Consider the following 27,083-nt stretch of genomic DNA (forward strand, 5'->3'; position numbering starts at 1 on the left):
TCCATCATGGGAAAAGGGTTTCTTTCTCCAAAGAAATTTCTTAGTCCAACATTTCAGCAATCAATAGACTGTAGCACCCAGCTAAAGATCTGCCATTGCCCCTCCCATACCTTCCCTCCCACTGACAAAAAAAACTCTGGGGCTTCTCCACATTCACCAGCTCAGGGGACTTACAGTCTCAACTTCAGTGCCACAGTCACGCCAGCCTGCCTGCAGCACAACGTGAGTGCCATTGCTGATGCTCACGTTGCAGCGAGGCTCCCCCAGGTACAGGGAGGTTTCAGGAATAGACTCCTGCTGTAAAAATCTCTTCTGGATGGCAAGGACAATCTTCTCGATTCCACAAAACACTTCCACTGCATCTTTAATGGAAACCTCCTGGGCAGGTTTAACGAGGGAAACAGGAGATGCTTGAGGAGAAACACCAGGAGTTGGCACAGGATCCATGGTGAGAAGAGGCAGCACCACACTGGAGAATGTGGTGTCCTCCAGACCTTTGTGCTCAGTAGTAAGATCCACTGAAGTAGAGGAAGGAGCATGAGTTGAAGTTTGCAAAGATGTCGCAAGTAAAACTGTGCTGCATCCAGGTTTCTCATCCATCGCTGTTGGCTTCAGGCTGATAGGAAATGCTGAAGAATGCCAAAAATAAAGGTTCTGTTGTAATTTACAGCTTCAGATTGATTTCATAAGGTAAAAGCAAACTCTTAGGAGGAAACTCAATTACTTCCAGAAAACTAGCTTCTTTTGGTTTTTTAACCCTCTCGACTTACTGCCAAAGCTGTGACTTTTGTTTTAAGAGAGTACCCAAGAGATACATAAAGGGTCTGTGAGTAAAGCTAAAGTGCTTTGTTTCCCGAGAGCTGCGGTAATTAGCACGTTCAGGTAAAACACGTATACACAGCTTTTGGAAGATCAGTGCTTGAAGAAATCCCCAACTGTAAGCTGTTCAGGAAATGTTCATATGTTTTTGCCTAGTACTGTAGGAGACTGCACACTTCTGGATGTGGGGCACAAACAGGAGCAGTTTGCTAAAAAACCTGGCCCCTTTTGTGATCAGTTGGTGTCCAAAGATATGACCCTGAGTGCTTTGGAAAACCCATTTTGGGGGAAATGCAGGACAAACTTTCTGCAGCAGGCCCACACTGCACGTACGTGTCCTGAGAGACACAGTGGAAAGCTGAAAAACATGTCAGCAGCAATCTTTCATGGCTTCAGGAAAAAAGCAAGCAGAGTAAATGGGAAGCACAGATTGAGACCAATGAGTATGTCAAACATCTGACGTTCAGCACAGGCTCTGAGGTTACCCTGTGGCTCTTTGGTGGTAGAAACAACCTAAGTATTCATCCACTGATGACTTAGAAAGCACCGAGATAATAAACTCAATTTGCAGTGAAACATAAAGGATGTGTCTCATGGCACAAAATTTTCTCTTAAATAATTTTGATGGGCTATACATACAAATATCACCTATTTCCCAAGCAACATATAAAATCTGTACATCTATAGATACCCTTCTGCAACTCCCCCACTTTCGGAAACACCCCAAATTGAAAAGGTGCTGGTTTGAGTGTATGAGAAAGAAAAATAAGTACGAGCTCTGCTGTCCCCTCTGCTCCTGCTAATGGAAATAACTAGCAATTTTGACAATCATATCTAATTTTAATAGTAAATTTGAGAAAACAGAACTGTTAAAAGAACCTTACAAAGGCAACATTAAATATTAATATAGTAAACTCTCATGACAGGGTATTTCACTGATAAATACTTAGAAGTCCACTGCAAGACTTTTCCTGTTAGGACCCATCTGAAAACAGCAAACCAAATTAATCCCTGGCAAAATTTCAAGACCTGTGGCAAGTATGACCATGACCCAGGAAAGATCAGATTGCTCAGTGTTCAGTTAGCCATTAGATAATTAGATATTTTTTTGCCTTCACAGATTCTTCCAGGCTTTTCTGGGAGCACATCAGCAAATCCTTCATTGCAGCTGCACTGGTAGAACCCAAGTGTGTTATGGCACGAAGCATCTGGGGAGCAGTCATCTTCTTCACTCTCGCACTCATCATAATCTGTTGGGTGTATTTAAGCAAAAGGCAAAGGTGAAGAGTGTATAAATGAAAATGTGATGGCTCTGAAACTGAAACCAAGTCCTGTCATGATATCATGGCGGGATTACACTTGTGATACTCTGCTGTACTTGTCAGGCAGCTGCTGGGTTTAGAAAAGGTGGGATACTAGAAGCACAGCCTAAAAGACTAATTTCAGGGCACCGAAAAAACCCTCCAGGGGCTGTGCTACCAGTGATGCCCATCAGATACTCACTGAAATGCAGGTACCCTGTTGCAGAGCTCCTATCCTCCTAAATTGATCAACAGCCCAAGGGGATGCTTCTAAACCCAAGGGCTTCCTCAGCTGCCTTCCCCATTTCAAACTCTGGAGGAGATGGAAAGTAAATGATCAGCATGAGTGAAGGAAGAGGGTTGTGTGACTGGTCCAAGTTGCAGTCTAGTTGCTTTCTTAATTTTTATCTGGCTAAAATTTTCGCTTTTGAAAGGAAAAAAATGTATTTTACCTCCGTTTCTCTTAAAATTTTTATATGCACAACTTAATTGTAACTGTGCAAATAAAGACACACCACCATAGGTGGGACTCGGAGAGCCTGCTGTGTGAGGACCTGTCCCTGAAAAAAAACACTTGTTTCAGCAAAGGTTTGAGGGGTACAGGCCCTCTACAAAGCACTGCCACAAGATAGTCGTGATCTTCATAATTCACAGGACGTGTAACTTTCCAGATTCACAGCTGTGAGGGTAACAGGCAAAGAGAATGTACAGGGCAGACCATATACATGTTTCTGAAGTCATTGTGTGTGAAATTCTAGTGGGTACCTTACAACAACACCCTTTGGACAAATGTATATAAACACAGAATTTGGTATGCTTTTTTAGAGATGACACATCGACTCGTGAAACGGGATTCAACAGCAGTTAGTCAGGAGAACAAAGTTTCTGGTTACTGACATAAAGGAAAAGAAGCTGGACAATCAGCCATTATGCTGGTTTTGGTAAAGTGTGGACTTTCACCTGAAGTCCTGACCCACCCATGAGTGAGGAAAACACATACCCTCACTGCAGAAGAATTCACGTTTGTGTATTTGTTTCTTGGGGTTTTATCTCACACAAAATTACTAATGCAAAGCAGAGAGTAATGTGTTTCCTAATTATTTTAAACAGAGATAGTTACGTCTGTGTTTCTTATGTCTGTGTTACCTATTTCTTCTGGTAGCTTATAAACCCCTCACTACTCTGTCACCACTGATTCTAACGTCTCCATATCCTCTTCTGTATAAAATTAATGCTAGCTATAGACAAAAAAGAGCAGTTGGCTTTGTCCTTTTGGATCAGAAGTAACTAAATTCTCATTTCATCTTTTGACATTCTCTGGAAAAAAGCTTATTGGATGGATAAGCAGGAGAAATATAAGGAGAGAGAATGGCCTTTCATCCATTTTACAGATACTTTCACCTCAAAAATACAGATTAATAACAGGCTTTAGCATGTTTCTAGCTCTGAAGTACCATTTGGATACAAGCTGCCCCTTACCGTTTATGGAGAGACTGCTCTTGTCAACTGTGAAATAGGAGTTGTGTTCAAAGGCATCATGAAAAGTGGTGATGATGTAGTAGATATCCACATCTTCTGCAATCAGTAAATTGAAACTTACCACTGTGCTCCCATTAGTAATACCCGTTATCAACACTTTAATCAGACCAGCATCCATCTGCTGAAGAACTTCAGGGGGCAGAGATTTATGTACCTGCAAGAAAAGAAAATGCGGGTGGAGATGGACAGATAGAAGCAATTACATTTCAGGCTTTGTACAGAGCCTAGGAGAGAGCACTATGCATCACAGTTTGCTTCGTACTCTAGAGGGATGCAGACCTTTTGCTTTTTAATGTTTCCACTCCACAGCAGCTGAAGGGTACGGTATATATTTAACTATGAATATGAAATAAGCTAAGTGATTAAGATACCTTGTCTGTAATTTGGCACAGTTCCTTGTCTCTGGTAACAGAAAGGGAGAGAGGAGACTGCAGGGAAGCTCCCATGTTCTGCCTCTCAAAATACCTTCAGGGAGAGAGGGCAACCCAATACAAAGAGTTGCTGCTGATGCAAGGGGAGATACCTCCTGAGGCTCCACACTGTTTATGTGTCTCAGAGGGTTCCTTCAGCTCAGGTATGTTACAGCTTAGAGCAGACCAACCTCAAGCCTTTCTTCACGGGTGATTTCTCACCAGAGCCAAGTCTTCAACCTGATTTCAGAAATATTTCATTAAGGTCTTCCCTAAGGAGTATCACATCACTTCTGCAAATTCTGTCTGTTGTCAGGGCACACAGCCCTGACTCACTGTCCTCCCTGAGAGCCCAAGATCCAGGCTAGGAAATGGCTCTGCACTATCCTGAATAGCAACAGTCACCCTCAAAGTATTGCAGCACCAAATCACAGCTGAACTTAGGTCAATCTAGAGAAATCGATAAAATAAACATTCACAGTCAGTACACAGTAACCTTGGATGTCACTACTTAGCTAAGAAAGAAAATGCCACCCTTTTCAAATCACAGTCTTAGTCATGATAGCTCCCTTACCACAATGGAAAACAGAATAGTCCCTGCTTTCTGCGGGATGGGAAAACACAGCCCACCGTAAGACTTTGCATTAGTTGGGTTGCTCAGCCTCTCCACCACCCAGCTCAGATGGAGGCACCAACCCGCCTTGAAGAGATAAAAAGACTGGAGCCATGTGTTCAACCTCTTCCCTTTCCGCCCTCCAAGGCTGCGTACCTTTGGAGGGCAGCCGCCCGTGGGAACAGCTGTTCCTTGTCCCACAGCAGAGCAGTCTATAGGGTAGGGCACCTGGACTTATGCAGGAGCCCTGGGGGGATGTACAACAGGATTTGCTTTTCCAGCACTATTCCTTTCATCTCCAGGCCCAGCACCAGCCACAGGAGGGGCAGACACAGGTCAGATGGCAACACCTCATAAGATCAACCCCAGACAAAACACAAGGCTAACATTAATTCAGCTTTAGAGGACATGGATTTTCAATAATGAGTTTCTTTTGCATGGCTCTGCAAATACCTTTGGCAACTAAAACCACACAGAGAGAATTTACATACATCTGTGGTACAAAAGGATATGGCATATATTATGTGGTAATGAATGCACCCTGCCAAGACATGCTGAGTCATTAAGGTTTAAAATCTGCCAGAAAACAAAATACTTTAAATAGTTTGTATTAGAAATATCAAACATTCACAACAGAAAAAAGCCAATTTTTCGTTTACCTGTAGAGTGTGGTTACCTGTGAGATTCTTAGCATCTGTATCTAGCACCAACTCAGCAATGCAGGGATATGTATGTAAGTTTTCATCTTTCATAGCTTTTGTTTGAACTTCTGGACATTAAATACACAGATCTGTGACATCTTCTTAGCCCATCCCTGAATTCACCTGTACTCCCTTCTCATCTGTCCTGAAGATTTTATTTTATTGGTGCTTCTTTTTACTTAAGGCTTGGGAGATTGGGTTTGTTGTTTGTTTGGTTTGTTTTTTTTTTTTTGTCCTTTTTGTTTGTTTGTTTGTTTGTTTGTTTGGTTTCTGTCCTTATTCACATTATTTCTCACAAAACAAGGTCTCAGAGCATGAAGTGTCAGCGGACAGTGACGGTATTTGCATTTAGCCACTAGGTGGCACTACAAACCCCTTTATCCGGCAGGCTACATGATTTCACAGGTACCACACCCTAGGTTATTAAAATAATGGTCGATGAAGCAGGACTAGAAAAAAAGGAAACTTCCTAGAAGGAAATATTCGATGTATAACACCCTTGAGTATAAGGTTTTCTTACTAACATTTTGGGATCCATCATTTATTCTCCAACTGCTGTAGCACACAAAAGAAACACGAGTAATGCCAGAGAAGGAGAAATCATTATGCCAGAAGTGCAACAAGAAAGGGAGAGAACATGGACAAAATTAACACCATCGCTAATGGAAGGGAATGTCCATTACCCCTGTCTTTTCCATGCGACTCCTTATAAAAGGGGAGTCTCCATCTTCTTTGTAGTCACCCTTTCAGTACTGGAACATGGTGATGAGGTCTCCCCTGAGCCTTCTTTTCTCAAGGGTCAGCAGACCCACTTCTCTCAGCCTTTCCTCATGCGACAGGTTTCCCAGACCTCTGATCATTGTAGCCCTTCTCTGGACCCTCTCCAGCCTGTCCACATCTTTTTTTTACAGCAGGGACTGAAACTGAACACAGAACTCCAGGTGTGACCTGACAAGTTCTGAGTAGAATGGAATAATGGCATCTTTATCTCTACTGATGATGCCCTTGTTGATTTGACCCAGCCTTCTGTTGGCTTTTTTTTTGCTGCAGCTGCACACCGTTCACTCACATTGAGCTTGCTGTTCACCAGGACCCCCAGGTCCTAGAGATGCTCCCCATCTGGGTAGATCCCAGCCTGTGCTGCAGTCTTATATTATGTTTTCCCAGGTGCAAGACCTTACATTTGTCTTTGTTGAACTTCATAAGGTTCTTGATAGCCCACTCTTCCGGCCTATCCAGGTCATCCAACAGGGTGGCTCTCTCTTCCAAAGTGTCCACTTCCCCATTCAGTTTGGTATAATCTGCAGACTTGGTCAGGGTACACCTGATCCCATCTTCCAGATCACTTACAAAGATACTAAACAGTGCTGAGCCCAATAATGACCCCTAGGGGACCCCACTAGTGACAGGTTGCCAGTTTGAAAAGGAACTATTCACCACCACCCTCTGCGTGCAGCCTGTCAGCCATGTCCCCACCCACCATCTAGACAGTAACATGTCAGTTTCTTTAGGAGGAGGGTGTGGGAAACGGCATCAAAAGCCTTGAAGAAATCCAGGCAGACAATGTCCACTGCTTGTCTCACATCAACCGTTCAGGTTACTTTTGTTGCAGGTGGTGACCAGTTTTGTCAAGCACAATTTGCCCCTGGTGAATCCGTACTGGCTTCTCCCAGTCACCTACTTTATGTGACTTGTGATAGCCCCCAGGAGGATTCAGGCCATAACCTTCCATATCACTTATCAGTAAATCTGATGAGCCAATAATTTCCTGGATCCTCCTTTAGGCCTTTCTTGTAGACAGGGCAATGTTAGCTGTCTGCCCGGACGTCCTCTGATCTCCATGACTTCTCAAAGATTATGGAGAGCAGTCTCACAATGACATCAACCAGACACCCTTGAGTGGATATTGTCAGGGCCCATTGATTTGTAGGGGTCAAGCTCCTGTAATAGTTCACATACCAAGTCTTCCTTCACCGATGGTGGGTCTGCATTTGCATCAACCTGGGTCTTTGTTCCCAAGACCTGGGTCCCAACACTGCTGGTAAAGACAGAGGTACAGAAAGTGTTGAGAACCTCCACCTTTTCAGCATTGATGGCAACTAATTCACCTTTCCTGCTCAATAGCGAGCCAGTATTTTCCTTTTGCTTCTGCTTTCTTGTAGTTTTTGACATCTCTGGCCAATTTTATTTTGATCTGAGCTTCTGCTTTTCTAACTGCATCTCTGCACACCCTGGTAATGCCCTTGTAGTTCTTGATGGGTTTCCATCCACTTTTCCATCTCTGGTATGCTGCTTCTTGGGTTTGGAGCAGACTCAGAAGCTCAGAGTTAAGCCAAGAGGATCTCCTGCTTTGCTCACTTCCCTTACCTTTACAGGGGATGGACTGTTCCTGTGCTTCCAAGGAGAGCACTCTTGAAAATCTCCCAGCACTTGCTAGCTCCTTTAGCCCCCAGAGGAGCTTTGAACAGAATCCCTCTGAACTGAGCTCTGAGCAAGCTTCTAAACTCTAAAACCTTTGTCTTAGTACTAACGCTCAGCATGTTCAGCCAGATTGCAAACTCCAGACTCCAGACCATTGTGATCACTGCAGCCAAAGGTATCATTAGCTGAGCTATTACGAAGCAGTTAAGACACCCATATTCAAAACAACTTTTCCACTCAGGTATTTAATGCACCTCAGTGAGTGCCTTTTCAATTCAAACCTTTTGTTCTCCTCAGTTGTTTTCCTGAGGACAAGCCCTAGCTGCCATGATATTCTCCTTGGCCGTCGCAAATGACAGGCTGAGTAAAACCCAGGACGAAGAAAATACTCTTTCACCCTTTGTGTTGTTTTCCAGATGCATTGCAAGGAGGACACGAAAACAAGCCTGGATAATGACAGTGCAAGTTGTCACACCAAGTTTTTATCTCATTTTCATCTACACATTATTCAAAGGATGGTATTTCCATTTGCTGTGCTGCCAATTTAACCACATGGCACCTAAGTACTGGGGCAGCTCTATGCTAAAGAACATTATACACATCAGGTTTTATAAATGCTCTGAATTCTAGATGGTGACTCCACAGAGATAAAAAAAAAGTATCTCTGGCAAAGTCTGCTTAAGTGGAACCTGATAGTACTTTTAAAGCCCATGAAACTTTCCTCTCTTACTGTAAGGGATCAATTTCTGCTTCTTATAACTTAAAAAAAAAAATCCAGATCTTTCTGTTTTCCTAAACTTCTTTTTCTTTTTTTTTTTTTTTCCATCTAGAAACACATTTGTAATAAAACACTCACAACATGTTTTGCCATATACAGTGGCCATGCAGCTATAACCTATATACAGTGGCTCAGAGGTGGACGGAATCAACATTAACACATCTCACCAGCTGATCCACAAAAGCAGTATGCTGGAAAAAGGAGTTAGTGCCTTATTATCAAAAGGGATCATTTTCTGCCTGAAGAGAACTGGGTAAAACTGACACAAAACTTACTTTAGTTCCTCTGCAATCATTTTACAGATTTCCCTAATATATTTGTATTGGTGATTTTCTGGATGAAGTTATCTTAGTGAATGAAGAAAATAAATATATTCATTTGAATCAATTTTAATGCTATGCTATTCTAAAATAGCCTCAGGCAGGGAGTGATGCTGAATGAGAGTGAGGTCAGTGGAGAATTACTCCCTTTTCACTTTGCTAATCATGTCACTCTCGTTTTGTGACTGTTTTTGTGATGTGACAGCTTGAGGCCAAAACGACTCTGTGCTCCACTAACACATCCAGAAAGGTGCAAACCAGTAATGAGCAATGGGAAACTTATTTGCTATCCAAGAAAACATCATGCACTACTAAAGAGATTGCACTTTTCCCTCGTTGCAATTGTCTCTAACCCCAAGCTGGTCTGACCTCTGCCTGAATGCACGCTGCTGTCAGTGCGCCCACTGCAGACAGCTGTATTTCAGTGACAGGTTTTAACTCCTCGCACAGTGAGAGTCTGTGGAGGCCTCTGTGGGGTTTGAGAATTCATATGATTGTCAGTGATGGAGTTGTCAGCACAGTTATCAAAGACCTCCAAAAACACAGGCAGGGGAGATAAGGAAGGCAATAAAGAAGCCCAGCATAAACTGCAGTTCTCCAAGCACAGGTGTGTTTGAGTAAACACCAGCAGGAACAAATTTCTGATAAATTCCCTAAGAAATTAAGAGAGTGATACTGTCAAAGGCAATGCTTGGGAATTACAAGAGCATTATAGGCACAGCTGATATCACAAAGTGCTTTGATAGCCTGCTATCTAATTAGAAGCAAGGGCAGAGGTGACTTTTCAAGAAACCACTCCCTTTCCAACTACAGGGCTACAAAATCAAGGATGATTACAAGAAATGCCAGCTCTAAGGTAGGATGGCAAAACAATCATACAGTTCATTAATATAGTGCTGTGCAGGGCAAGGATATCAGAGCACTTTACAAGTATTCATTAACTTTTCACCACACCCCTGGAGGAAATCAATAAGCCAGTATAACCAGGTTTGAGAAGCAGAGGAAATGGAAGCACAAGAGAATCCCCAAATCCTGATCTCACTCTTAAACACAGCTGCATGCTCATTCTGCAGTCTCAGACAGGGGAACTCAGACCTTACGGATGTGGTATATAGGCTTCATGGGAAAAATATGGTACATGTGGTTTCACTGAGATGGGTAATAGGACACATCCTCCTTAGCTACTTACTTCATCAACAAAGAGGTGTGCAAAGGTTTGATACTCCTCACTGCTTGTATTGCTAAAGCCCAGAGAGTATTTCACATTTGTTATCCGTACTGTGCCACTAAGCTTCTGGACAGCTGCAAAGTAAGAAAAAGACAATTAAATTACATGTTTTACGGGCTGTAGTCCATGAACAAGTGTGTGACGGTCACTGGCATGTCCGGCAACATGCCATATGCATCAGTTCACAGTAGCAGAAGGCCAGCCTTCTGAAATGTAGCCAAAACACCGAATGCCTAAACACAGTCATTCAGCACCTTAATCTGCTCTGTCTGACCCCCAGATGACTCTCAAGAAGGGCACTGGCATCCTGGAAGTCTTATATCTGCCAGCTTTATCTTAGATCCTCTGGAGCATCTGAAACGTTGCTGTACGGATATGTTCAAGCGCCTGAATTGTTCTCCTAGACTCAGCTAGCCTTCCCAGCTGCCTCTCATGCAACAGGGCAACACCAGTCCCTCCTGAGGGCAAATCATTGCAGCACCAGTGTCTTCCCTCCAACCTCAGAGGAAGGCTAGACTGCCGCCTGGGATTAGACGCCTACATTTTATACAGCTGTTGTAAGATAAGATGAACCCCAACAGGGTTTTGCCTGCTTAAAGCAAGCTGCCGAAGCAGGCTTCCTTTATCCCAGTATGCTTCTGATCCCAAAGGAGCTCTCGTCACCACCACCGGTCAGATCAAAGGATTTGGGCTTGATTTTTGCTATGGCTTGTCCTGTCATGTGAACATGGGAAAAAGGAGATAAACCACATTCATTTAGGAGATAAACCACGTTCATTTAGGAGATAAACCATGTTCATTTAACTGATGCCGAGAGGGGAAAATGTTCTGAACAATTTTCAAACAACAAAAAAAAACCACCCCAACAGTACTTAAAAGGCTTGACGGACCATGAAGAGCTGGCTGAGGTTAAGCCTCCAGGTCAGAAATGTGGCCACAAGGAGGAGCTATATATTAAACTTAAAAAAACCGTATTTTTTCACTCTGAATTTCCTGCACCAGGCTATTGAGATATCACTATGGTGGCTCTTCTTCTTGCTCCCCAGGCATAATCCCTCCACAAGCTTCTTTCCCAGCATTTGGCTCAAGACTGGATTTATTTATTTCGGGGAAAGAAAAAAAGTTTTTATAAACTGAACCTGTTTGTGTAGAATTCTTCAATTTATTTTCCAGCCACAAAAAACCCACAATAACAATTTTTTCACTTTTCCCTACATTGACAGAGGGCAGTGGGGACAAAGCAAAGCAAAGGAGTAAAGGGAGCTTTTAAATTCAGATCAATATATTGTTTGGTCCAAAATTGTTTGCTTCCTCCATTTGGCCACCAAGGTTCCAAATGAGTTATTTTCCCAGCTCTATTCCCAGGTTTCACCCATGCCAGGCAGAGCAAAGGATACAGCATGAAGAAGAGAGAAGGCAGAAGCTGAACAGGGGCATCAGCAGAGCTGCCCAGAGCTGAGCAGGACTGCAGAAGTACACATGCTGCCACTGGTGACCAAGACTGGTGGCACAAAATAGGCTGGTGAAGCAGCAGAGCTGGACTTACATGGCTGAAATAGAGGTTTTCCAGGGAGAAGGAAATGAGGGAGAAGCAAAAGTGGGGCTGGATGAGTGGAGATCCCAGGAGGAGGAGAGAGGGGAAGGGAAGAGGAAGGAGCAGAGGGGAGTGCATTTTTGGATTGGAGAGATGGGGAGGGCATAAGAAGCGGAATAAAGACAAGCAGACACAAAACTGAAATAGGTATCACTTGCTGACACACTAAAGAAAAAAGACATTTAGTCATGGGCAGGGACAGCACCACGCCCATCCCAAATAACCGTAGTTTGAAGACCAAATCTGACTCTAACCTTGAAATATGATTCAGCTCCAATCAGCAGAAAAATCCCCTGATTAGCTGCAGCACATCTGCCCAAACCCAAACAGATTAAGCCCTCCGGCCAACCTAGTTACTCTCAATTACAGCTCTCAAAAGGTTTCCATGCAGCTCCTGCCCTACAGAGGATTTGCAGGGCTCTGCCTAATCCATCCTCCACTGGATGAGGAATGGGAAGACAGGTCATTTGCCTTCCTGGGTCTCAAATGCTATAGTCAGCCGCGCCTGCAGCACACTGGTGCCAGAGTATGCAGGAGAAACCAAGATGTGTGGCAAAAGGACAAGCAGCATATATTTCAATGAGCCACATTCAGTGCACTGTATTATTTGCTTCATATGCTTTGAGAATAAAAACCAAACAAATAAATATTACTTTCAGAGTAAAAATTTATGAAACTGGCTACTAGATTACCAGAAAGAGGAATTATTTTGACATGCTGATTTAGGAAAAAAGTGCTGATCATGCAAAAAAATAATTCTTGCATAGAAAAACTAGTTTCAGACACCTTTATCCCAGACCACTGATTCCAACTGTGCATCTTTCCTGACTCCAGGTGAGGCTTTGCTTCTCGTGCAGCCAAATCATTATGCGTGTAAGCCCCTGCCAAACTCATACTCACTGCGGTTCATGGCTAGGACTGGTGCCAGGCTGGGAGCTGGAGAGGTGCCTGGCAAAGCTGGTGACCCCAGGGCTTCAGGATGTTTTTCTGACCAAGAGCTGTTCTCTCTTCCCATCTCTGCATATGCTTTTATAGTGGTGTTGGCAGTGGGAACACTGGCATCCCCTATGGCCAGCAGAGCTGCACTGGGGCCATCTTCAGAGTTGGCTTGAGGCTCATCAAAAGCTGTGTGACTTCTGGTGGTAGCTGTTCGATTTGGAAACACCAGCAATGACGAACTGAATTGCCCTTGCCCGACTGTGCCCATGGGTGCATTTGTGAGAGCAGCCACCTGCTGCAATGCACCAGGGGAAGTCTCCGCCATAGAGCTTTGCTGTGATGGACTTATGGCCAATTCCTTGCTGGCTGTGGCCCCCGTGGCCGTGGAGCCGTTGTCCCTGCTGAAGTGCATCTGTGATGCCAGGCCTTTTTTCCAAGGGGTTGGAGGAGCACTGGTGGGAGAATGACCATGGGGTGCTTGCTCGTCACCCGGGGACAGTGCAGGAGGGAGGTGTACTGCAGTGCTAGTCTCAGAGCCTGTAGCAGCCACCATCCCTGTGGTGGCAGGAGAAGCAGGGTCTGCAGAGCTTACTTCTTCAGGAGCAAACTCTGTGCTGTTTGCTATTTCAGGAGCCATTGTTTCAGTGAGAGGGTCCACAATCTCACCTGAAACACAACAAACACATTGAAATGGGACCTCAAACAAGATGAGGGCACAACAGGGTCTGGCCTGAAAATGAGGCTGAGAGCACTCAGCCATGCATAATAGAGTTACAGAAATGGATATTTCTTGGATATTTCATTAACACATTATGGTATATGTGTCTGTTACGGTGTTGAACCTGGTTTGTGCCTACACAAAGAAGTAGATTTGATTCCTGGGTCTTTTCTTGTGATTGGCTGGCCATGGATTGTTACAGTGGGAAGAAATTAGCCACAGACGTAGCAGAAGAGGAAAAGGTATGCCTTATGTTCCTCAGCAGTCAATTAGTAAGCTAATCAAAGGAGGATCTCAGAAAGATTTCACCTGAAGATGCATATAAGGTTCAGAGACAGACCATATATAGGCCTTCAGCCAGAGACTGCAAAGGTGCATCTATATACACATTGTGAACTATATAAATAGTTGTAATAAAAGCAGAGGTAAAACAATTCCAACCATTCATGCCAAAAGGAAACTACATGCCGGTCTTTTGCTCACCCTCACAGTTTCTTCCAGGTCGGGATGGGTTGGTATCCATGGTTGTCTTGCATCTGCACGTGTATGAGCCCATCAGGTTGATACACTCAGCAAACACAGAGCAGTCATTCTCCACACGAGAAGTACATTCATCCCAGTCTGTAAGGCCAAAACCAGAACACTGGTCAGATATAGCCTCCCTTCTGGCTGCATTAAGCTAGAGATAATCCTGAAGTAGTCCTTTCTTCAGTTTTTGAATTTGTGAATGTGTTTTTCCCTTCTCATCACTTATGTGACAGCCAGGCTCTGAGTGATGCACAATACTGTCTGTGTTGTTATTCTTTTACCTAGAAATCAACCTTTGTCTTTATACTCTGAAAAATATTTTCTCCAAGTAAAAACTTTGAAAATATTTTTGAAAGTAAACACTTATTTGAAGTGAAAAAAAATATTGTAAGTTTGTACTATAGCTATAGCAAAAGCATAGATTGTACCAAGTTCTGCATACAGTACCTCCAGATACATCAGGCAATGAACAGAACTGCTACCAGCAGATAGAATATTAAGTAATCCAAATAATCTTCTGCCTCAAATAAAAGGCAAATACAAGTAACTCCCACGAGAAGCACTCTTCAGTTCATAACAGAGGAAGTGCTAAGGGCAAAACTCTTTTTATAAAAGCTTTCTTGTCACAGATAATACTGTAAAACTGTGACCTCCTTCTGGTAGTCTTAGGAAAGAGATCCTAGTTCATCAATGCATGAATATGCTCTAAGGGTGTCCCTTATGTCTAACTTCAGTTACTCTGCATCAGTTAGACATGCTTCTTTTCATATAGAAATACTTTATTGCTCAGTCTCTTTACTCTTTAGGGATTTAGATGTGCAGCCTTATATCACCATTTGCACCCAGCAAACATGCAAAGGCCGGGCAAATACTTTGGAAATGGATTATCTCAGTGAATCCCATGTGAGCCCTCCCTGTGTGCACTCCCTTGTGCATACATCTTGAGAGCCTCGGGGCTGTAAGTGAGGGAAAGCAGAAAACTAGACTGAAAACTGTGTCTTTGGACAAATGATTCTGATCATAGGCAAGAAAATTGTTTTGAACAATGCGTTATTGCAAGTGCTTGTTCTGCAAACGTGGAGATTAATGAACGATTATTTCTCTGAAACAAAGAAAAGTCCCAGTTTAGAAACAGAAAGCAGAGAGTAGGTGTGTGCATGACCATACAAACGTTCATCTTTCTGCTTTGCTGACAGCCTTCCCCTTTTACTTCCTTCAGCTAGTATTTCCATTCTTTCTCATTTCTTCTTCATTAGATAATTGTTGCATCCAAGATTGTTTCCATTAGACAATTTCTTGTGCCTGTGGCCAGCATCTGCTGATTATGTTACAGCCTAAGCCACTTGGAGGGAATACAGAAGTACCCAGGATTGACTAAAGCATCAGCAATGAAAGTGCTGTCATTAATGCCTTACTATGCTATGAAGTAATTGTGACCCTTCAAACACCATCAGTGAGATGCTCCTGTGCTGATTGCCAGATAATTTATGTTCACTGGCTCCACTGTCTCAGAGGGTTTCCTTTCTCATCACTTAGCATTGTAATAGCTAATGGCTTCACATGGCTTAGCATGGCTTTTTAAGCAAATTTCTTAACCTCTGATGGCCACATTCAGTCATGCATCAGGCCAAAACGGTTATGTTCTCAGTGCGTACTGTCACTTGCTCTGAATACCCACTGTATCTTTAAGAGGTAAATACAATAGCTAAAAGTCTGTGAAATTCTTTGACTAATGATATTGCAGATGGTAAAGATTTGCATGAGTTCATGGAGATCCCAAGGAGGAGAAACCCACAGAAATCACCCTGGATTCAGGAAGTCGTGGAGCAGAAAACAGTTGGTGGCTAAGAGAGTATTAGTGAGAAGCATCATCTATACTTACTGTATTGTTCTTATTTCCGTTTCTCCAGGAATTGGCTCCTGGGTGCTACTGAGGACATCACACTGTGCTAGGTGGATCTTGGGCCTGACTCAGCACACATCCCTTTTTCTTTTCCTACTATGCCTCACGCAATAGACAGACATTTTAGTATCTCTATTCATCATGGCAGTAAACTTAATACTTTATGAGTCTTCAAAGAAAGATGAGATTGCTCCAATCCCTTCAATTATGCTATCCCTTCTGACTTCTCACTTTTGATGTTTCAAAGTTGAATTCCCTGCTCTGCCACTGTCACTAAATCAAACACATAGCCTTTTGGTGGCCAGGCTCCACCAAGGATCCAGGTGGCATTGCTCCACTGCTGCAAGAGGATCTGTGTGAGCTTACTGTCAAAGGGCATGTCCCAGGGCAATCAGGAATCAGGAAGTAAACCATCCCATTATACAAATCTTTTCTTCATATACCTCACTCCTTCACTTTATTTTCTACCAAAAAAAGTCTGTTTGGTTAGAGCCAAGACATAGCCCCCTTTTTTCTCCCCCATAAGGAGGAGTTGGCTGAGCTCCTGGCTGAGTGGTGCTACTGGAACCCATCTGGTTTTCTGCGATGAAAGGAACAGTCCAGAACTATAGCCTTTTCCCTCACCACTCTTTCGGGCCCAGGATCAATAATATTTTGGCACACATTAGGATCTTGCAGTTCAGTATCCACAACCACTGTGTTATTTGTAGGCTTCAGGTGCAATTTGTCTTTTCTGTTTTTTTTTCTGTCCTGCTCTCCTTTACCTCCATATGCGCTACAACCCCAAAGGGAGTTTTCCCTGAGCACAGTAAATAAGCTTTTAAGGGTTCAATATACTGGGACAGAAGAATAACCCATTCTGTTGGCTTTGGCAACTTTCTGAACTCTGGCTGGCTCTGACAGCTGGAAACCTGAAGCCAGAACTTAGCTCTTTGAAGATAAAAATGGTGATTACCAAAGATCAAACAAAGGCCTCATTTAACATAAATTCCATGCATGTTTCTTAAGTCCTATTCATTGAGAGGACATCTGGGAATTTCTCTGGCTGGATTTCTATAATGAAGATGTTAGATTTCTTAAACCCTGGCCCAAATACAGCCCCACAGCTTTGAAGCACAAAACTCTCTAGAGGCCATGTGTATGTAAAGGCCACAAATATTCCACAGTAATCATATCTGCAGTTCAGTGAGAGAAAGATGGCGAATTTCCAACTGCTCACAAAGAGGAAAGGGAGGAAAATTAATATGGAAACCAAGAGTGCCACTCCTCCTTAAACACAGTGGAGGGCAGCAGTGCCTGCAGGTACCTGGAGACAGCCAAGGGAGACCCCTTCTGAGCTTACGAATAAAAGCCTACAGAGGAGTTCTCACATCCTCCAACAAACCATGTACTTTGTCTCTCTACAAAATACTTTTGATGAAGAACGCTGGTGAGACTGTGCCCCATCAAAATACAGACCCTGTTTTCCTGTTAAAAAAATAAGTAATTACCTTCTACTGTAGTGTTCTGCTGATCCACCAAAAGCACTGAGCCATTGCGCAGGTAAGAAAACACCAGGGCAAATGTGGAGGCATCAACTGGAAACTCGGGATCCTGCACAGTGATTCTGAGCCTCGCAATGATGCTTCCAGCTTGCAGGGATTCCACCTGCACTTTCAGCTTCCCAGATTTGTATAAAGCAGAAATATTGGGTGGAAATGAATTTTCAAGCTGAGCAAAGGGAGAGACACATCAGTAATTAGGAACCCAACAGGTATAGCTCCTTTTAAAACTGAGCTATGTGGTACCATTGTAAAGATCTATATATGCATAACATAGAAAATGTTTTAAAAAGAAAAATTTCAAAGAGTTTCAGAAATCTTACTTCTCAGAGATTACTGAGGCACAGAGAAGTGTGGCTCTCCTTGGTGCACATAGGTACCCTTGGAAACGGTACCCATCTGACCACTGGTCTTACAAACCAAGCTTAATTTTGGCTCAAGGGAGCAGAATATCTTTTGCTCCTGTTTACCAGCATCACAACTGAACTGGCCCACTAAATCTGCATGCAGACTGATGTTAGATGTCTATGTCATGTAAGCTTTTTGTTCCAGGCCTCCTATACATTTGCTTCTGCACTTCCAGACTCTGGGAGTCTGGTTTGTGCCAGTTGGTGTTAGTGCCAGAGAATGGTTCAGGAAACGTTTCATTTACCAGTAGAGCATAGCTTTAGCTCACGGGGAGTATTTGAAACTCACCAGCCCAAGTCCAACTTGGAGCTGAGTCCAGTGATATAGAAATCTCAGGATGAGAGATAAAAAAAAATGGAAGGTGTAACTTCAAGAAAATGTGTTTGATACAGCCCAGCTTCAAGGCAATATCACAATTACATCTTGGTTCATTATCAAACCAGTAAGCAGACACATTCGTTGACCAAATGGTGCTACTTTGAACATTAAAGCTGGCATACTGCTGTCAACATCTGAGCTCTGCAGGAGCTTGCGGTTTTATCTTCCATCTCCAGGAGGCATCTCTTTGCTTGAGCCTTTTGCTCCTGCATACACCTCAAAGAATGCCTTTGAGGACACAATGCAGAGCCATAAATCAACACAGCTTTGTTCCCATTCAGTCAGAGTTTTCTCTAAAAATTACTCCAACCAAGATGTTTAACTGGTCTAAGCTGACATCAGGGTGGGAAGGCAAGAAAAAGAGAGGAAAGAGGAAGTGAAATGGGAATGTTATGCTCACAAACACCCAAGGAGGCAAAGGCAACAGAGATGGGCAATGCTCCTGTGCCTTCCCTACCCCATTATGACAATTAGGCCTGCATTAGTCTCAGAGAAGATTAAGTCGCAAAAATCCTTCTGCACAACAAAAGTAAACAATCTGAGCTATGGATGGGAAATAAAGCCGTGTCAGGAATGAGCAAATGTCTCTTCTTTGCTGCCTTTGAAATGGTCTTTTTCCTCACATTTATATTCACAAATGTTTATGAGTCACACTTTGGTTTAGGAATGTCTTGTTTTGAATGGAGATACCAATTCGTCTTTATGGGCCTTGCTCTTACAGCAAAACTAGAGATTACTGCACATGAAACATCCCCCTTGTTTTGGAAGCTGAGGGCTGGTAATAGACCTCATGACTCAACTTTTGTTTATGGCTGATTGCAGCTGAGCATGGTCAAGTGGCTACATGTGTGCATGAAATGAATGGGGCTGGAGAAGACAGATTGATCCAGTCACTTTTCCTAAAAGAAGGCAGATCCTTGAGAGCAGTCAGACATTTATTGAGAGGACAGCACTGAAATTAATGCCAGCAATGTCGTTTCAATAATCCATTAAAAAGCCTCAAGTCAAGTTAGTGTGAGTTTATTGCCAAACTATAGATCCAAGGAAAGGGTCCTTTTTGCCTGCATTTTTAATTCCTTTACTCCCCAGTAGGGAAAAATTCTCACTGGTTCTGTCGCTAATAAGGCCAATGGTTTGACCTGTCTAGTCAGCTGAATTTTGATTTAGTTATAAAGAAAGGTCACAGGAAACAGAATAATGATTTTCAAGGGGCGTTTCAGCCAGGCATAAAATTCTCTATTACATTAAATAAATTTTAAATAAAAAAAAAAAAATCAAAACCAAAACCATGTATATTTATGTATGCATAAAGCCCAGAGATATTTTAGCACTACCTCCATAAGCAGCAGTCTTGAAAATTCTTCATATGCTGAGCTGCTGGCATTCTTGAAATCATCAGTGAAGTTGTAGTTGAGAATCCTCATAGTAACACCAAACACCTTGGCTTCTGTAGGACATAATATAAAAATACACAGTGATAAAGCAGAGGATGGAAGGATTCAGTCAAAACTGAGCTACCCAGACCAAAATCTCAGATGATGGAGGGAGAAGGTGCGGAGAAGGTTGAGAGAGTTTGGTACTAAACTGAGAAAATAAAGCAAATATTCTGCTACAAGCTTCCTATATAATGAGGAGATGCACTTACATTAGGTCTATAAATATATTTAGGTGCCTAGTTAGAACCAAATGAGAACTGGGTATACACATACCCTCATGGACCTGACCCTTCATAACTCTTGCGCTTGAGTTACATCCAGGGATGCATTGCCTCTGAGCTCATCATTGGTCCCCCAGTCACAGTGTTTATTTTTTTTCCTGATCTTGGTATTATGAATATAGTAAATATATTCTTCAACTGAAAATAACAACAAAAAATGTGCATGCCACTTCTCTGTCTGGCAGAGCCCTGACAGATAACGTACAGAGTTCATGAACCAAAACCAAGAGCCAAGGAACCTATAACCACTTTAACCTGTAAAAACAATCTCAGGCCGTTACTCTTTGGACTGATCTTTGGAAAACTTTCATTTTAAGAACTACTATTTTTCTCAAGGGCTCCAACTTCATACCCTGAACTCCAGCCCCTGTTCCCGTAACCACCAGACCTCCTACTTTCCCTGTACAAAGGGAGTAATTTCCTTCTGACCCAAACTGAAGTCAGCCCTCATCTGACCAAAGGGGAGGCTTTTATGGATAAATATAAACAGCAGCATTCTCACTGTGGCCAGTATTAAATAGCTCACTGCCTGCTTTTTGAAGAAAATGGGGAGAGGATTATTTCTTTATTTCCGTGCAGGCTTAGGAAACTAAGGATAAAGGAAAGGCAAAAGTATGTTTGATCAGCACACTAAGGTCCCAGGTTGCTAGAATCGTGACCTAATTGAACAAAATTATCCAAGTACTCTGCGAGCTTTCTTACACAGCCCTGGTTATCCCCTTCAATCCCCATCATTCACAAACACTCAGCTGAATCTGGCCTTCCTCTGGGCACTCTTGGTAGCTCAGCTGACCCCTTGAGAAACCAGATGACTGGATTTCTCACTGGCCACAGCCATCAACCAGGAAAAATGGGGCTGATAGGAGACGGGCAGCAGCAGAATGCAGTGCCAGGCACACACACACAAAAGTATTCTAGCTTAGTTTGATACCTGTAATAGTCTGAGTCAGCTCCAGCACTGCTCTATTAACTAAGGCCAGAGCTCTGCTGCTTGATAGTTGAGGTCACACAAATACTGGGGTAGATGACACAAAAAGTGCTGAAAGAGGTGGGAAGATAGGAAATGCAGTTCAAAGAGGACCAAATGGATCATTGCTGAGCTGCAAGTGAGTGAAGGGGTGAAGGGAGGAGAGAATGCATATGTATTATAAAGTTGTTATTTACCTGTTTTAACATTTTGACGAGAGGTGCTGGTTTTTCCACAGGTTTCATAGCTGATCTCTACTGAATACATCACACCTGCTTCCAGCTGAGACACATACACTTTCATTTCCTCTGTCTTCAGGTTTTGTACAATCTCTTTGCCCTTGAACACTTGGACTTGGAAAGTACGGTTCAGAGTAGAAGTGACGTGCCAGGACACTTCAAAACCGCTGCTGTTGACACTGAAGACTCGGTGGTTTCTAACTGTAGAGGGATCTGTTCCAATCCCAGGAAGAGTCATCACAGGAAAAGCAACATTTAATCTTTAAAGTATTGTGGTATTGTAAATCCACTGTAGACAAGCTCTTCGGCAATCAATAGGGGAAACTCTTCTTTATATTCCATCAAGACAGAACCTTCTCTCACACTACAAGGTCCCCTCATCTATGAGCCATCCCACTAGAGCGATTAATTTGGTGCTTACCTTTTTTATTTCCTTTTACTATAAGTATTTGTGCTGGACCTCAAGTAACACTGACAATCAGACAGTGAGTTACAGGTTCAAGCAACAGGGATAAGTTTGGAATAGTGAATCTGCGTGCTCTACAAAAATTGACACCTACTATGCTTCTTGTCACTTTAATCATCAAAATGCATGTCTTCAGGCAAAGGTGCCTTGATTTATGCCTGGAGAAAGTCCACAGACCCCATCTTATAGAGGCTGGGGGCAGAGCAGCAGGCAGCATTTTACCTATTTATGCTACTCTAGTCCAGTGCAATCACTGTTGTGTCAATGGGAAAAGACAGGACCCTTCAGAGATGATTTCCTCCTCGAAGGAGGAGGAGATGGTGTCTAAATTGAGTAGGACTAATTGCCCTCCAGCAGAGCCAGTCTGTATCCACTAACTATAGACAGAGCCCAGACTAGACACTTGTCCTGTAGACAGCTGGGGTCAGGTGAGATTAACGTCATCCCCCGTGCTAACCTAGAGACCACAGCATGCTGCTACCACAGCTTCAATTCTTTCATGCTAATAATTAGTCTGAGAAAAAAAGTTTGTTTTCTGAAATTGTTTCAATAGAACACAATTGTTTCCATGACTCTGAGGCAGGTGGCTGTCAACCAACCCAAAGCCATACTGCCCCAGCACTAGGGGGACTCCAGTTTAATTCCTCTAGCTTCAGCTTGAATCAAAAGTTGTGGTTGAAATCAAGAATATGCAGACTTTCTCTCTGAATTAGGCAAATAACTACTTTGAGCTATTTCCTCCAACAAGAAGAACAGGGTGTTGTAAACAAAGTTTGTGATAACTCTTGCCTGAAAGGGCTGAAGTCACCCATATAAAGACAAATCTACTGGGGTTTGTTCCCATCACAGTCCCTTAGACAGCTGTAGTGTATAGCAGGGAGAGTATTCACAAAGGCTAATTCCACAGCTGTAGCCAACCTCCCTGACTCATGTCCCCCACCAACATCTTCATGGACTCAAAAGCGAGAAGTGCCCTCATCTTGGTGGCTGTGGTCAGAGGGAGCTCCTGCGATTGGTAGCAGATCCTCCCATACCTTGTTCCAGGACAAGCCTGGGACATGCAGTGACCTGTGTTCCAGGTGAGTGAGTGGTGCTGGCCTCACACAGCCCTCACTGGCAGGCTGCTTGTGCTGTAGGATTATCTATCACAAGTGCTGCGGTGGGACACGCATTTGAATGGCTCACCAGGCCACTTCCAGAAGGCCAATTCCCTTCAGTAGCCAGGGGAATAACAGTAGAGCTTCTCCAGTGGTCAATACACAACATCACAGCCCTTGCGCTGAATGTCCCACTGGGGAAGCCTCTCTCCATTTCCATCAGTGGAGATCCACTCCAAAATTATTACCAGCTTCTGTGAACACCCCTCTGTAACTCAACCAGCCCCAGGAATAAAGGATCAAACAGTAGCTGAATCAAAAGCAAGACAATATTCATGCAAACTCAAGGTTACTTACAGCACCCAGCATCTGTAGGTTGGTTAGTTATGGACAACAGACTTGAATTGCTTACAGGCAGGGAGCTATTGCTGGTGTTAACAGGAGTCAGTGCTGAACTTGGAGTAGATGCTGCTATGCCTAGAAGGAAAATAGTATCATCAAAGAATTAAAGTATTCCTAACAAAGCAAATCCAAAGGAATACTATTCATGTTTTCTGCAGCTGAAAAGCAGCAATAGATAAAATAGAAATAGAAATTAAAATAAACATATTATCATATCACAAAAGTATAAAGTAATACATTATCTTCTTTTTTGAGATTAAAGGATTGTAAAATTATTTTCTAACTAAGGCAATGGATCTGCAAGCACTTATTTATCTCATTAACTTAAAGCCTATTAGCAGGCCCATTGATGTCTGTGGGACCTAAGTATATGCCTCTATATTTTGCACTCCATATTTTGGTACTGCAAAGTATTATTTCACCCATTGCCAAAGTCTGTCTGCTCCAACAGAGGACTCAGTGACCATACAGCAGCTCAAGGTGCGATTATACAACCTTTGTGCCCTGGCTGCAGTCATACAGCCAAAATGAGAAGGAGACCTTGTGGACAAATGGTGCCATTAATCGGATTTTCCCAGGAAGCTGGGGAGGTGCACTGACAACAGGGTCTGAAGCTAAAGGTTTTGGCAGGTGAGTGAGGACAGCTGAGGGTAGGATAAGAGAAACAACAAAGAACCCTGAAATAAATACACTGCAATTCAATCAGAAAGAGCTAACAGCTGGCAGGTGTGGCATCTTCTCCCAACAAAAGGAGAAAGGGCACTGGGTGCTCCAGAAATCTTTGCCTTGCAGGTGATGCCTGGCATAGGCCCCAAAAAGTCCTGCAGAAACAGTCTCAGTATTTCCCAAGGTGAGATCTACATTTCCTACCTTCCTTTCTTCTGCTCAGCTGGTGAGGAATGACATCTGCATGCCCATGCTGAGGGTCACAGCTGTAATAACCCTCCAGATTTACACAGGTGTTCTTCTCAGGACAAGCATTGAATCCCACATAGGAACATTCGTTGACATCTATGAAGAGGAATACACCTTGCACAGATGTTGATAGCAGCATCAAGACTGATCTGCAGTATGTGTACACTAGGCTCTGGATATGATAAATTCAGTGTAAATCTGCAGTAACTCTGCAAAAGCAATTCTGGACGTATATGGGAGCAACGAAATTAGAATTCTGCCCTTCCCTGAAAGAGTGATTTCTCTGAAAGTTGGGCTGAGTTTTCCAAAATAAACACAGAACAAGAAGTGATGACAGTGGTGCTTATTGATGTATTTCAGGAGTGAAAATGTCCAGATAACTACATAATAATGAGGAGATTAAAATAATTTAAACTGAATGTATTTAAATTATTTACCTAACATTTAAGAAGTAGGTAATATGCTATAGTAATTAACACACTATGAGTACAACTTGTTCCATGCAAGCTACTGGAAGTAACACATCTCTAAAAACAGAGTATATATGCTTCCCAGGAAAACACTTTTTTTAAGAGCTTGTTTAATATAACTAATGATTGTGCTACAAATATGGGCCTCCTTGCTTTTTCATCTGAAGACGCTATTAGGAGAAAATAAATTTAATTGAGGAATCAGGAATATTTCCCTCCAAATATTCTCTCCAAAGTAATTATTAACTACAAGCTTCTCCTTCCTACAATGGAAAGGTTAGGGACATATTTACAAAGTTTACAAGGTCTGCTGTGCTATTTTTGAAAGTAAATGGACGGTCATATAGATGAAACCCCCAGTGAAGAGGGATGAAACCCCTACAGAATTTCCCCCCATCACAGGATTATAACAAATAACCTTGCACTTCAGTATAAATCACTTCATATATGCGCTTCACGATGTCCTTCAAGGAAGAAGAAACTTGCATGAGCGGAGCTGGCTGATGCAGTCCAATGAGAACCTGGGAGGCCACTGTCCCAGCATATACTTCTGCATGGTTACTCTGGATATGGTGTACGGAGGCATTCAAGGGATCTAATGCACCAGTAATCTGGAAAACAAGGGCACAAACACTTCAGTACCTCACACCTCTGCTAGGGCTCTATTTTTATTTGGTTGCCTCAAACTGTTCCTATCTCTCATGCCGGGGATAGGAAAAGACATGCTGTGCTGCTGTCGCATGGCTCTGCAAGCACTGCTCTCATGGCTGCTGCTAATCCGTGCACATGAGCCTGGCTCTACAGCAAAAGCAGCACACTGTCATCTCCCTCAGCCTTGCTTCTGTGGCAAGAATGACAACAAAGTGCCCCTGACCCAGACGCAGTCCCCCTGGACTTCCTCAGCAAAACTTCTGGCACTGCTGAGTCCACCTGCCCTGTAGGTCCCAGTGCCGTAGGTCAGGTTTGTCTCTTGAAAGGGTTAAATCACAACTCCTTTGATCTAATCATGCTTTGCAGGTTTGCAGACATCCGGAGCTGGGTGGTTGTAGACCAAAAACTCAGCTGAGGCAGAGCTGGAGCAAGCATCACTCAGGCAGGAAAAAACCCTATATTCTATGATGTCTTTAAATTGCCCTCAGAAGAGACCTGAAAAATTTCCTAAATAAGCTGATAAATCAATGTCATTTGAGCTGCTTGAGGATTCAGCTGACATTCAGTAATTAGGAACAAATTAGGGCAAAATACCCCTGATCTTGCAGAACAAAGCAGGAGCAACTAGCTAGCAAGGTTACGACTACAAAGCAAGTGGTGGTTACTGAGTGACAGAAACGTGGACAAAACAAGCAACACAGGGGGGCGTTTACGTTTGTACATACCATGGAGTGCAAAAGGCGTGAATGATTCAGAAGATGGGAATCCACTCGGATTAATTCATCAAAATCCATTTTCACAAGCACTGTCACGTTGTACCAGAATGTACTTCCTGAAGCATACAAATGAAAACAGCCAAGTCATCTATGGTCTGATGTTATAGAAAGAGACAGAGCTATAGGAAGGGTCTAGGAAACCAAAGCAAGCTTTAATTTGGCAAATATGAAGGCCCACGCACAGCCATCATCTACAGCCTTGTTTGCCATATGCTGCAGGCAGCAGTGCCAATGAAGGAGAAGAAGGCAGAGAAGGTCCACTGGACCCTCAGCATCCACACAGCATTCAGCACTCCTAGGTGCAAGTACTGGAGCTGAATGTCCTGGAATTGATCCAAAGCAGATTCCCATATTTGTTTTATGAAAAGCTATGGTAACAGTTTTTCTGCCCACTCCCACCCTCAGAAGGAAAAATTATGCATATTTCTCTTAGGAGCAGTCTTGAATTTATCAGTAACATACCCTCTGGCACTGGATCCACACAGCCTGCTCCTATGGAAGAGTTGCAGCATTTTTTAAGCCCTGGACATTCAGTATCAAAAGTACAAGGATAATCCAATGTTTCCATATTCTCCTTTGGACAAGCACCAGGTCTTGAGGCAAATACACTGGATCTATTGAGTGCTAAGTAACAAAAACATTTATGAGAACAAAAATACAGAAAAATGTTTCCATAAAACTGTGCAATTGAATTTATATCAAACACCTCCTCCTCATTTTAGAAGTGCGTCTGTTCTGAGGTTTTCATGGGGAGAGAATAGCAGCCTAAATTACCATTACTTCATTTCAAGAGTGTGAATGTTCTCAGTTTTTTCTCTTGCTCATGAAACTTCTGTTACTAAATTTTAAATTTATAATTTTCCATTGATAATTATGGATAAATGGGGGGGAGAGAGCAAGAGAGTGTTTCTAAATGTGGTCGCACTAGAAGCACTGCAAAACAGAAAAGGCGTCTGATGTCAGCTATGACTAATCCAAATAATATATAATGAGCAAAGGAAACAGGTAACATCTGAGCTAGAAATCAGTAGTTTTCAGTTAGTATTTTGTTGCAACAAAGTTAACCATTAGTTGTAGTAATTGAAAATGAGAGTGGAGACACAGCGCTGTTCTCAGGTACACTTAACAGGGTTACACAGAGGGACAGAGCAGAACTGAGCCTGTGGTCCACAGCCTGACAGCACTTGCTCTGTATCAGCCAACTACCTTGGGAGGTCAATAGCCCACGCGGGACAGCCCTGTGG

General features: G+C 42.9%; 1 protein-coding gene across 1 annotated transcript in view; it reads right to left on the bottom strand.

Moving 5' to 3' along the window:
• UMODL1 (uromodulin like 1) overlaps positions 1–27,083 on the bottom strand; it is a 50,544-nt gene that overhangs the window by 11,295 nt on the left and 12,166 nt on the right. Inside the window, exons 3-17 of the mRNA XM_061454418.1 lie at positions 26,302–26,463; positions 25,789–25,895; positions 24,831–25,023; positions 23,898–24,038; positions 22,983–23,102; positions 21,021–21,275; positions 19,474–19,586; positions 17,303–17,522; positions 13,865–14,002; positions 12,625–13,329; positions 10,092–10,204; positions 3,600–3,813; positions 1,906–2,069; positions 1,153–1,157; positions 175–670 (exon numbers count right to left, since the gene is read on the bottom strand). Of these exons, the coding sequence (XP_061310402.1) occupies positions 175–670; positions 1,153–1,157; positions 1,906–2,069; positions 3,600–3,813; positions 10,092–10,204; positions 12,625–13,329; positions 13,865–14,002; positions 17,303–17,522; positions 19,474–19,586; positions 21,021–21,275; positions 22,983–23,102; positions 23,898–24,038; positions 24,831–25,023; positions 25,789–25,895; positions 26,302–26,463 (3,146 nt within the window). The remainder of the gene's footprint in view (positions 1–174; positions 671–1,152; positions 1,158–1,905; positions 2,070–3,599; positions 3,814–10,091; positions 10,205–12,624; positions 13,330–13,864; positions 14,003–17,302; positions 17,523–19,473; positions 19,587–21,020; positions 21,276–22,982; positions 23,103–23,897; positions 24,039–24,830; positions 25,024–25,788; positions 25,896–26,301; positions 26,464–27,083) is intronic.

This window comes from Pezoporus flaviventris, unplaced genomic scaffold, assembly GCF_033815535.1.
Source record: "Pezoporus flaviventris isolate CSIRO_AGI_PZ_B2104156 unplaced genomic scaffold, CSIRO_AGI_Pfla_v1 ptg000015l, whole genome shotgun sequence".
In the NCBI taxonomy this organism is placed as follows: Eukaryota; Metazoa; Chordata; class Aves; order Psittaciformes; family Psittacidae; genus Pezoporus; species Pezoporus flaviventris.